The sequence below is a fragment of the Habropoda laboriosa genome, unplaced genomic scaffold (assembly GCF_001263275.1).
Source record: "Habropoda laboriosa isolate 0110345459 unplaced genomic scaffold, ASM126327v1 scaffold527, whole genome shotgun sequence".
Classification (NCBI taxonomy): domain Eukaryota; kingdom Metazoa; phylum Arthropoda; class Insecta; order Hymenoptera; family Apidae; genus Habropoda; species Habropoda laboriosa.
In genome coordinates, this window is record NW_017100643.1 from 72242 (window position 1) to 85981 (window position 13740).

Consider the following 13740-nt stretch of genomic DNA (forward strand, 5'->3'; position numbering starts at 1 on the left):
GCAAATGATACAATTAAAAAATTTATAAAAATCAAAATTGTTGCTAATTTTATGTAATAATATGGAAGCATTTTTTAACAGCAAATAAAAATTGAAAGTGTTAAAAAAATATCTTTTACACAGAAAAATTAGAAAACATTTATAATATTCATTATTGATAAATATAAATTACTTAAATAATACTATTTCCTTAACTATAAATTTGATCATGATACACTATTGAATATCTATATGTATATGTTAGTAATAGGTATAATGCTAAGCACAGGAATTTAATACTGAAACAATTATCCTTTAACGTTAATTAAAATATCTAATGGTTCTGTTACAGATGGTTGTGGATCATGAGAGTTGGGTTATGAATCTGAAAGAAGCAAATCTCTATGACTATCCTATCTGGTACAAATTGTACAGTGTACGACAAGCGTATCAAATGTCATCACTTTTACCTCTAGACTGGGATTCTTTAATAGATAAGATGAGCAACGAACCGTCTTTCTTCGATCTTTATTACAAGTGAGTCTTGTTAACCCATGTGCATCATGACTCTACTTAAGTTTCTGTGTTTAGACATCAGCGGCGTTCGACTGACGGTTGGGCCCGTATCACCGCACGCGGCCGTATATCGGCAGTTTTATTATTTTCGTTAACTTCTACAGTAAATGACTTCCGAATAGTTCTTCGAGTTTATTTAACATGGTATTTTTTAAAATGATCGATACATAATGCTACATCGCAAACATCGCATTTAAAAACTGTTTCTTTTCGAACTAACATAGATAAGCATACAACGCATCGCTTTGATGTTTTGTTCCCCCTTGCTAGTGTTGGGGGTATCCGTAAAGGAAAATGCCGGCCAGTATATCGCGTTAACGAATCATTGATAGATGATGCCTCTCTTACTCTTACATTTGCTAAATATTTTTCAATAATTTCTTCGGCCAATCTTTGCTTGTAAACATGAAAAGCTCGATCTTTTTTATTGTTTTTGAAAATTATGTAACTGTTTAGTAACATCATGTCTATAAAGTAAAAAAATATTTTTTTATAGGCTTTTTTACATCTCCGCATAGCGTGAAATTTGCTTAACATTTGATCGCCAACATCGACTCCACCCATATTCTTATAGTAATCTATTACCACTGATGGTTTTAAAATTTTTTGTCCGGTATATCGGTTTGTATTTCCCGTTTTGGCAAAATCTAAGTTATGCATAGTTGTCAATAAAACAACATCTTTTTTATCTTTCCACTTTATGGCCGCCATATCTGCTGTAGAAAATACAACAGCTTCTCCCTCTTCTAATTGGAGTAATTTTAGTTCCCGGGGCATTCCTTTCCTATTCATTCTCGCTGTTCCACACACGTTTGTTTGCATATTATATAATTCCCGATATAAAGTCGGTGAACTGTACCAATTATCAATAAATAAACAATATCCTTTGTACAGTAGTCGACTCTCTTTCAACAAATTTATAACAACATTTCTGCTAGCAGATCCAGTATTAGTTTTATCTTTTCCTACATATATTTTAAAATTGTGTATGTATCTCGTTTTAGAATCACAAAGTTTATAAAACTTAATACCAAATCTCGCTCGTTTAGTTCTGATAAATTGGCCTCCACATTGCATATGTGATTCATCAATCGATATATTTTTATTTGGTACATACATGCGAATGAAATTCTTTCTTATTATTTCAGAAACTTCTCGAATTTTTATTAATGGGTCGTTGGAGATATTACTGGAAAAATGTAAATTTGTAGCGATAGAGATAAATCGGTTACGGGGTATAACATGTTTAAAATATGGTGTTTCTATGCTCTTAACTTTGGTCCAATAACTCTGAATAGTGGGCTTAGGAACTAAACTCATTAAAATGTTTAAAGCAATAAATACTTTTAGTTCGTCGTCTGTAACTGGTACAAAATCTGTGTTAGTTGCTCCGTATTTATTTGTTTCTGAAATTATTTTTCTAACTAGTTCTTCGTTAAAAAATAATTCAAAGACTTCCCTTCTCGACAGATTTGGTGTATTTACAGTTACACCGCTCACGCCTGAAAAATCATGTACAATCGGCGTATGATTTTGGGGTTTCCATACGCAATCTCTATTTACAAAACTACCGCGTTGATCAACTTCGCTGCCATCGCTTGATGAAATACGACGGATACGTCTTCGAGTATGTCCTATTTCTACACTTGAATCCGAATCGTCAAAATAGTGAGAATCCATTGGGGCAACTAAATTTTATTTTAAATTATAAAATTAGATTATTTTTTAAATTTGGATATAGATTGACACTACTTACTCTTAACGGCAGTTAGAAAGATCTACACAACAATTAACAAAAGTAAAATTAGTTAAGAACGCAATGAAAATAGCTCAAATGCTCGCAGATTGACAGGAAAACGTGAACTGTGTCATATACGGAATATTCCGCGGGCGGTGATAAAAGAAAGTCGCGGCTCGCGGAATATTCCGCGCTCGATGATAGGAGACGATCGTCATGCGCGGAATATTCCGCTTACGGATGCAAATGGGGGTTAATATTAAAGAGGATAAGCACTCGACTTGCACGCCCTCTCTGCTTACAGTTGCTAACGAAAGTATTCGAACGCTTTCAACTCAAATTGTTAAGAAATAAAATACACAGTTTAGACTCGGTATTTCGAAATGCTATTGTACCTGAAGTAAAATGTCAATCTTGGGAATGCATGAGCTAAACAGAAAAACATATTCCTCCTCAATTGCTGATATTAATCCCATAGAACACTTATGAAACGAAATTGGGAGCAAATTTAAAAATTATGAAATAAAATTCAGAGATGTTAAAAAATAAAATAATGGAAATATAGAATTCCAATAAAAGAAATGTAACAGAAACGCCGATACACAGCATGGAACGACGGCTCAGACACGTAATTAACGCCAAAAGTGATCTAACCAAATAAAAATAATTCATGCGTTCGAATACTTTTGCGACTTGTATAAAAAGTATGTTTACACTCAATGTTCTATCAATTATCTATTATGCATTGTTCAATTTTTTCTGGTTTTGCTCGTACATTCCTAAAACTGTCATCTTACTTCTGTTACAATAGTATTTCAAAATATCGAGTCTAACCTGTGTATTTTATTTCTTAACAATTTGGGATGTAAGCGTTCGAGTACTTTTGTGAACAACTGCACGTTATTTTGTACTTATGTTGTTTCCATCCATGAGGCAATATTCATTTGTTTATAAGCATGTGCTTTCAACGGAAACTTTTCATTTTCTCAGTTTGTATCGAATGCAGGTAAATGTACTGGTGAAAGATGAAAAGTATGTTTCTATTTAATTTGAAACTAATAGTAGTTGTTTTTTTGAAAAATACACTCAATGTAATACTGAAACCACAATTACTTCTTCATGCTCTCAAGTAAAGAAAAGTTGTGAGTTAATAACACTTCTTGAAGGTGAATTAAGCACTTTTGAAATTATGTATCTTTTATGTATACTTTTGAAATTGGTAAGGGACTAAGCCTTGTTAAAACCATCATTAGTACCCTTACTAACAATAAGAAATGATATTCCATCTCAACGTACGTCTTTTCTGACTTAAGTCTGTTACTTTGAAATCAATTAGAACATAAGTTGGGGGACTCAAAATACTGTATGCAAGCTTTAAGCATATTAAGATAAAAAGGGAATTAAATAAATTTGATTTTAAAAATTAATATTTGAAAGTATTACAATTTGTAATTCATTTGTAAAGTATTAAATGTTTTATGTAGTGTTAATAATTTTAATTTGCTTACTTTGGCATGAGATTCGTACAATAATATTAAACGTTAGCTGGCTGATACATGAAATACTGCTTAAAGAACAATGTGAATTAAGAAGTAATATCAGAACTTTTCTAGTTTAATTGTTATACACAGTGTCTCTGAACTGGTGATACTTTCCGAAATAGGGTGAATTTACATGAAAAAGTAAGTTGAAAATATAGAGTAATAAGAGCATGCATACACAACGAATCTTCAACATCAATTTATTCAGAAATGAAGTTTTGTATGGAAAAATATTACTCTACATTTTCAACTTATTTTTACGTATAGATTCACTCCTTTTCAGGTTATCAGAATGGCAACAATGGGATATCATTTTCTGTATAAACAAGCTGCAATAAAAGCATTTTCATCAATGCTTTTAAAACAGAAGTCATATACTTTGTTTTGCTATATCTGTCACTTGACAAAAGCTGACAAAGAAAAATCACACAGCTATGGAATTATCAATTTCAATTAAACTTTATGTATAAGATAAATCTAAAATGAAAATGAGATGTTATCCAATGCACATTATTTACAAAGACCTCTCTATTCTAGGTAGAGAGTTCAACATTAAACACCAATTCTGACATTATACTTCTTCAAAGTACAATGACAAAATTATCTATATCTAAATAGTAAAAAAAATTGGACCTTGGTAACCCTCATCAACTCAACATATACTTCTACCATATCAATTCATACTCCCTACTTATATTAGAGAGTATAATTTATCCTAATCAACAAAATAATTTCAGTAAATAAGCTCTGCACACTTACTAGCATTTTATCAGATCATTTCCACATTGCATTCAACCTATCCCATATTCTTATCCCATCTTCTTCATTACTGTTCTGGTCATAGACATGTATTGACTAGGTTAATTATAAATATAGGACAGTAATGAAGAAACGAATTTCTTACACCAATCCAGTAATTACAATAGTCATGAACATTCAGCCTAATATACTGTCACATGCAATTATCATATTCTATGTTTCAGTACATGCAATTTTCCATAAACTTATCCTATTTCATATTTGTACCTACTCCCTGCACATAAAGGATTTTATAAATATGAAGAACTGCGTACTTCCTTTTTGACAAATTTGTTTACTCTTCAAAAATGACAACAGATAAATGATAGAGAACCATATTTCCTAATAGAATTACAAACTCCTATTAACGTACTTCCTGGATTGATAAAGGTTGGGTTGACGCTAGAGTGTTTGACGGTATTTATCCTGTTGGAAATTCCTTAAGAAGAAGAGTTACACTTCCTTTAGATTTCGTGTAGAGACAGACCGGGCACTGTGCGAACGTAGGATCGTCTGGCCTGTCAGTGAGAATTATGCTTCGAAAATAGACACGTGTTGAAAAAAGTAACCGATGCGATGATTGAAACACCTCACGAACGACAAACACACGTGTATCTATGATCCTACATTTTACAACTACCGTTGCTCCCCACTCCATTCATGACTGCGACGTCACTTGCTCTTCGCTTTGCTTGCAACTATACTCACGAGTAACGAAGGGCGCGAATAATTTTTAAACCCAATTGTATCGAAAGCAAAATTCCATATTAAAACATTTTATGCTATATTTTGAATTCGTATTTATATAATTTTAAGTAGCTTTTGTGCAAACACACAGTGCAGTTTTTACAAATAATTTAGAATTGTTTAAATTGGTTTACTTAAAATCGTTTTTCTCATAAAATTCTTTTTAATATCAGGAAAGTCGAAGAATAAATTAAAAGTTTGGATCACTGACATTTGTAAAACTGAACATTTCATAAAAAATAAGTTAAAGTTTAAATTTTTCGTCATGTATTATTTTTCAGGCACTATTACAAGAATTCCCCTGTAAGGCCACATTGCAACGACGACTGTCGAAAGAGATTACTCTGCGATTTACGAAGCGGAAGGAGTCATGATCATAAAGCGTTATGTCACAGTCTGGGGTCCAGGATAGATAACGAAACAAGAACGGGTTGGCGTGCTTGGATTTACAGCGGACTCGCTTTATCGTATGTACATGATTGGTGGCTTAAAAATTATTCTGGTAATATTAAAACGAACGAAGTCGGCCCATAATTCGATAAATACTTTTGTCATTCAATTATTGCTGAAATATGGCTGTTATTATATTTATAAGTATAGGAATCGTGATTTAAGAATACATTTACATAAACTTGTACCATATACCTTGTGTAGATTATTCGATGTAGGTAATCTTTCCAATATATTCATTATTCTATAGTAACTTCTCGATAATAACCTTCATTATTGTGATAAATACTATTTGCCAATGTTTTAGTGTGCAAAATACTTGATTTGTTTTAATAATTTCAATATTATTGCTAGTAATATACTTTATAATAAATTTAAGGAACGTTCTTATTTGTAATAAAGTAAAACATTGTAAATAACAGCTGTAAGCAAAGGAACAATCAAAGCAATAATTCATGAAAGTACAGGTTTATTGTTGAGAATGAGTAAATTCTTCTTGTTCTATTACATTCTTTTATTACACTATTCTGTTATCGTAGTATCCTTGGAAATCTATAACCTATTTTATTGTTTCAATAATTCTATCAAGTAACACTCAAGTAGAAGTTTCAAGAAAATTGGCTAAACTATAATGCTTTAACTGTCATCAACATGTTCCTGGTCATGTGTGTTATCAATGGCCCACAATAGTAAACGGGTGCAAAACATTCTTTAAACAAACAAAAAAGATTCTTTGATATAATGTTTAAGTTATACAGTGTGTCGTACCTAAACGAAACCACCTAAATACCTCCTTCAGTTGTGATGATATAAAAAATATTTTAGATCTCAAATTTATCTCAATTCAGAATTCAAATTGTATCTAAATTAGTTTTTGCATCATCATAAGTGAAGAAGATATTTAGGTAGCTTTGTTTAGGTGAAACAGCCTGTATAGAGGATGGTTTACAAATCAGTAGCTACAATACTTAAGCTAGTTCTAATAGTTTGACGAGAAAACATTTTAAACAAAAGTTTTCTGGTATCAAATAGAGAATGTATTATCACAAGAATTTTTTTGAAGATCATTATGTGCTTACATTATACAGTTTTGATCTGTAAATAAGTAACTCGCTTGGGACCAGCCAGTTGCTTATTACAGATCAGTATACTATTCGGCTTGACTTTGTTCTCGAACGGGACGTGAGAACATGGAGAGCCAGCGAGAGGCTTGCGATGTGAATAACACCCAGGATCCCTAGTATTAAAGTGATGAAGAATTATACATACCCTATTCTTCTTTTACTAAACGACGTCACTGTGCATTCGATCGTAAAGGTTTATGGCTTCTCGCTTTCACAAACCTCTCACTTGTTTTCGGATCTCTTACTTGGCGGGCGACTTCAAATAAAGAAAGGGGAATAGCAAGTTGCTTATTACGAGCCAGACAACAGTTGCTTATTACAAGCCAGAGACCAGTTGCTTATTACGGATCAAGGCTGTATACCCTTATCACAGTCGTCTTTCCGTCACTCCGTTTTAATGAATGTAACATCACTAGCCCGCGACTTTGCTCGGGCTCTGCCCGTGAGCATCGGCGGGGGCGCCCTTGCCCGCTTAAAGGTCTGCTGAACGGCACTGGCATAGAATCTAAGTTATCCCGAAGCTTTTGATTTTTAGGTACTTCTAGTAAAAGTTCCATTGGCTGGTGTTAGATTTAACAATACCTTCTTTTACCATTCTTTTGCAATTGTTTATTAATTTCTTCTGTATCCGTTTGCTGTAACTCATATTGTATGTAGTGGTTTGACAGACCGACGCAACAAATCTTTAGCTGGGCGCTTCTATATTTTTAGGCGTATTTATTACCGTAATGTGATGTTTCTTTTTTTTCCCCTTCAAGCAATACGCTCTCCTAGCCTTTTCTCTTACGGCACAGATATTCGAAACAGTGCGATAAAACATAATTTGCATGTTCCTTATGTGTGTGCCGCCGTGGGACAACGGACATAACTTAGGGTGGAGTGTTAAAAGATTGTAGTGGGTTTACCTCACAATATCCTAAAATTCAATATCAATAAAATTTGATTCAGTTTTTTGAGAGAAAAACATCACATAATTTTTCATGGGAAAAATCGTGTTCTTGAAATTGTTTCGGTGACAATACGTTCTCCATTTTTTACCAATAAACCAAACTATCAGAATTAGCTCACACATGGCCAATTCAGAGATTACCCTCTAGGTGTAAAAAGAAGTCAATGTCAGGGTTTCAACATAATTGCCTTTTTTCTTGCAACAAAATATTCTAATGTAACCTTCTTATTCCTGTATAAGTCTCTGTCTGAAAACTTACTTCTCCTTGGGCACGGAATAATATTTATAATATTTATTAATTGTGTTAATAATACCATCGGAACTTTTGTAAAAATTTCGCAATAATTATAAATAATTAGTTATTAATATCAAGTCATTCCACGAGTAATCTTGTTTTCAGGTGTGTAATTTTAGAAGGTTAAAAAATGGGAAATATTTAGTTTGTTAATCAATAACACATTAACCATTATTTACTGTATTCCACATTTCTAATAATTTTTCGATTCTCCCCTTGAAAAATTGTTACGTTATTTTATGCAAAATATTGGATAACCGCTTCCTTTAGATGCTCGAATGTGTTCAATTTTTTACCTTTTGCATCATTTTACAGCAATTGGAACAAATGAAAGTCTATAGGTACTAGGTTTGAAAATTAAAAAGGATGAAGTAATAGTGCTCAATTATATTCTTTCATTTCTTTCTGATGTTATTTTTGTTTATTAGGTTGTAACATATGAAATGTCCGATTTTGAATCTCAGCTTTAAATCAGCATATCTTTTTTTTATCTTAAATTTTAGTAATCAAAACAGGAATCATTACAATCTATACATTTTTGTCAATGATTGACAAGTTTTTTAATTCCATTTTTATAAAATATCGGCGTTCTGTTATCAATAAAATTTTTGAGGGTATTTTCTATATTTGCTTGATTCGTAAATGTTTTTGCGCTGAGGAAGTGACTTAGATGATTAAAAAAGTGATAATCCGTGATCGACAAATCCAGTCAGTATGGCGGATGAAGTAAAGTTTCGTATTTTAAGTAATTCAATTTTCGCATTGTCATTTGCAAAACATATGCCGAGTTCTCGATTAACCAATGTCGGTTGTTTAATTCGTAATTTCTGTTGCATTACTTCAAGTTCAGCACAATATTTCTCCGTGATACTTTCACCTGGTTTTAGAAAGTTTGAACAGAAGAGAGATGCGAAAATCGTACTAATTCATGATTCACAGAAATCTAAAAAACATGCATTCCAATACGAAATGTTAAAAAATTAAAATCACAAAAGAAAGAGGAGATTCTAAGCTTTAAAATGGCGTACAATACATCTACAAAGATTGGAAAACAAAAGGTTTAAAAATTGGAATAACTAAATCGGACATTTCATATGTTACAACCCGATATATCTCTTCAACTCTCATTTCAATATTTTCCTACAATCAGAAAATACAAGTATGTAAATAGCATAGGCACTATACAGGGTGTCCCGTAAAGAGTGTAACACCCGGAAATGGGGGGTTGCTGGGGTGACTCTGAACAACTTTTTCCTTTACCAAAATGTTGGTTGAAGCTTAGTTTTTGAATTATTAACGAAAAACACTGGCCAATCAGAGCGCGCGTAGAGCCCGCGCTCAACCACGGGAGCGCTGACTCTCATCCGCGCGCGATCGTGAACAAACGCATTGGCACAGCGTGGGTATCGAGGGAAGCGTGCGGCAAATGTTACATCGTCTTAAATTAAGAATAATCTGGAATTATTCGTTATTCATGAATAACAAATACGACAAAAAACGACATTACTTGTGGAAAGGTACGATAATAGAAGTATGCAAAAGCTCGAAATCACTGGTACCATATGTTTGAAATGAGTCGAGTCCTATCAGAATATTGAAAAAGTCTCACGACATAGGAATTTTGGGATTCCCGATATTTCGGATACATATTCAGTACACATTTTGAAGTGGATTTTATATCATATGAGCGAATACTGAAATTGTTTTATCTCGAAATATTTTCGAATTATATATATATCATTCAATGATAAAAGATAAAAGTAGAACAACGAATAGTACACTAAATATGCACCGGAGTGTTTTGTTGTATTCCGTATACCGATTGTTTATTAGGTAACAAAGTGTAAGTATCACGGAACGGAGACACGTTGACAAAAATTTTGAACGTCATGGCTCACTAGACATTATTTTAAATTGAAAAAAAAAATATATATATATAAAGCGTAATAAGCATAATACATATAATCTTACGCTTAAAATAATGAAAATTTTCTTGTGGCCGCCTGAGAGCAACCCGTAAATCTAGCGTGACAGTGAACGTGTTAATAAGTAAATGTTGTTCAAATTATATCGTGTTTGATATAATTTTCATCAGAAAAATCTCACCAACATGTTAAAAAAAATTCCAGATGAAAAAAAGTAAAATTAAAGAAATTATATTTTTCTATTATGATTTGTCGAGCCCTGAAATCTCGTAAAGGAAACCGAGTGGTGTAGCGTTACACGCTTGACTGACTGCGAGCGAGATAACATAGGCGCAGCAATGACGCAGACCTAGGCGTAGGACCATCTATGTGGCCAATTGTAGAATCCAAACTAGTGGCCAATTGGAGAGACATTACTGTGCCTCCAATGTCTTCCAGCACTCTCTTACTTCTGTTATTAATCTCCCCCGTGGTCTACCTTTCTTTTTTTCCCTAATCGCTGCTTGACACTCGGACAGAATACCCTTCTTTTGCAAGAGTAACAATAATTGAATGTTTTTGCGCAGATAACGCTTTTCTAGAACTACTTATTTCGATCACATGCACAGTCAGTCGAACTAGCAACGAAGAAGAAAAATCGACTGCTTCTTCGTAGCTCCATATTTATCCCTGCTTAGTCTAAAACTCCTCTTAAATTGTTTATTAACACTTCATGATGCTCCAGATATATATTTCTGAGAACTTCCAACGCGAACAAAATGTGTACACAGAATATCGTTGTATGGAATTGAAATTGTATTAAATAAGTGCTTATGCATGCAGTCTTCTTTTTAAACATTTATTCAAATTATACATGTATATTTTTAATTTTGCATTCTGTTATTATCATAAAATAGCTAACTATTATATAACAAAATTAAGCAATAAAATCAAGTCGGAAAATTGTATTCTTGTTTTAATAATCATTTTGCTCAAAATGAGTAAGTGTCCGGTGACTTATGGACGGGAGTGTACGTATTTTCCATGAATTCTTGCTATGCACTCATGCAAAAGGTAAAATGAATTCTTTGGTTAAAAGAAAGTTTCAAAGAAAAGGCTCATTTAGTAATGAATTTGCTAAAAGTTCTTATTGTTTGTTTCTAAGTGGCAATTATCACAATCGATACCAATAGCCGAAGTTTGATTATAATAGATGGATTATTTTGTACTAATTTTATGTAGAGTGTTTTGAGACTAACTGATTGTGATAACAATAGCCTATTGATAACATTATCCGTGATTGTAATTACCGGATCTCACTGTATTAAATAATAATAAGGGGAAATAGTAAATGAAAATTATTTTTTGAATTAAGAATTGTATTTTAATAATGTTATAATAGTGCCTTACATATTATATTTTGATGTAATTTTTTGTGGCCAATCACACCCTTAATATTATTTATAATCTTGAACTATTGCACCGTTTTCTATCACGTAGCTTCGCTATTGTACAGTACAAATTTTCACAATTATTCATAATTCATTGGGAAGTGCTGAAATTGTAAATTGTAAAAGAGTTAATCTACGCACTTATAAATAGCTAGTTGCATTTTGTTTACTTTTAACCCTTGTATGGAAACTGGGTCAATTTGACCCAAAATCAAGTCACAAATTCTTTTCCCTTTATTATTAAATGTATCATTAGGGCTGAAGTTTAATTTAATTTGGGCTAAATATCTAATAAACATTAATAACGTTTACAAAAGAGAACAAAATTTGGACGATTTTTTTAATGGAAACAATTATATTTTTCCTGTAACTTCAGAAATTCCGTACAAGGGTTAATTCAACCTTCTTATTCCAATTTCATTTATTTAAATTAATCACTGCTTTAATTTCCTTTAGAAACTGCTACAAGCTTCTTTTTAGTACGTGTATGTGTGCGATGTATTGGATTGGCTAATAATTAATGCCGAATTTTTCGATGAGAGATAGCTTCTGCTGCTTTTAAAACAAGACTATTTGTAATCTATAAAACGTGTCTGTAGTCTAAAAGCTGAGATTTTAACGTGTATTTGAAAAAAGGTTCGTCGCATTTGATTACTATTTTTTTAGTGTTTATTTTTTTTATCGGTAAAACTAAAACTTCTCCATCGTGAAACTTTTTGAACCAACTTTATATGTACCATTTCTTTCATTTACAGCTCTAACACCGTACACATCAGAAATCCATTTTGCTTATTGTACCACATTGTTACCTTTGCGAAAATTAAAAATCGTAATTGCACGAAAATACATCTTCTCGTTGTTCACCTTCAAATCGAAATAAACACTACAAAAATTTAACCGAATATAATGAACATTTTTCTTAATTTCACGTCAAAATCTCAGCTTCTATACTATACATGCGTTTTATAGGTTAGGTTAGGTTAGGATTCCTAGGTTAGGAATAGTCTTTTGTTTTTAAAACAGCAGAAGCAATTTCTTACAGAAAAATCCGACATTACTTATTGGTCAACCCGATATTAATATATAAGATTAAATAATTATGCTAATTGTAGAAATTATTCGTATGTTTTCTAGGTTTCTTCATAGATTAGCAATGTAAGTTTTCAAAAGAAGCCGAACGCGTAACAGCAGCATATTTTAGACACTCTAACAATAAGTATTATATCTTTTTTAATGTAATATAAATGTTGAAAAAGTAACGGACGGAAGAATGTTGTAAAAAAGAGCATATAAGTATACATGTACGATATTTTTCAATAAAATGTCACTTTTACAGTATTTGAGGTTAAGTGAATTTATGAAGTTCGTATACAGAGTAGAGTGATACAAGTTTATATTTGGAACTGCAACATCTTTGAAACTATGTAAATTAGAGAAAGATTGTTCAGATAAAAGTTATTTGATGTAAAAAGGATCATTATATGGTCGTAAGGACTCTTTTTTTGTAGGTAAAATCACTTGCAAGATCTAAAGATTTGGATACATGTATGCAAGATGTTTAAGAGAAAAACAAATAGCAGAAATATTACTGTGTTTTAATAAATGCTAAAGAAAAACTTTCAATAACCTGAACTAACTCTTTTTGTTCACTTTAAAAGTTTGTTTGGACAAACAATGCAGGGTGAATCACCTGAAACTAGAATCTGAAGTATCTTCGAAACTGTCGATTATACCGAAAAATGTTTCAGACAAAAGTTGAATGGTGTCAAGTGGGACGAAATTTGATGTGATTAGTTTCTTCTTGGGTGGATGCGTAGAGGAGATATTTTAATTTCAACATTGCGAAGTGGCACTGATACACCTCTATCTGCGTCTACGTTTTTCTTAAGGGATGACCGCCTGAAAATCATAGATATCTTAGTGAATTTTTTTTACGAATATAACGAAATAAACGGGAAGTCAGCTAGAAAGCCTGTAATATATATACATACATGTATCTAAATATACATTTTTTTTTTTACAAAATGGCGGTGCTTAAGCCACTTCTGCAGAGCATCTGTAACTTCATCAATTTTTAACCGATTCACTTGAAATTTTTACAGAATCTTGTTTATGAGATTATTTGACGAAGTAAATAGGATTTTTTTAAAAAGTTTGTTTTTATACAAATGACATACAGTTGAAGTGT

General features: G+C 32.2%; 1 protein-coding gene across 2 annotated transcripts in view; it reads left to right on the forward strand.

Moving 5' to 3' along the window:
• Positions 1-13740, forward strand: part of LOC108576801 (sphingomyelin phosphodiesterase-like) — a 42943-nt gene that overhangs the window by 23544 nt on the left and 5659 nt on the right. The window contains exons 8-10 of one of the 2 annotated variants that reach the window (XM_017939862.1): positions 332-516; positions 5661-5846; positions 12687-12744. In XM_017939862.1, the coding sequence (XP_017795351.1) occupies positions 332-516; positions 5661-5846; positions 12687-12711 (396 nt within the window). In that variant the 3' untranslated portion in view covers positions 12712-12744. Of the gene's footprint in view, positions 1-331; positions 517-5660; positions 5847-12686; positions 12745-13740 lie in introns of those variants that run through there. The other variant, XM_017939861.1, reaches the window with a different exon arrangement.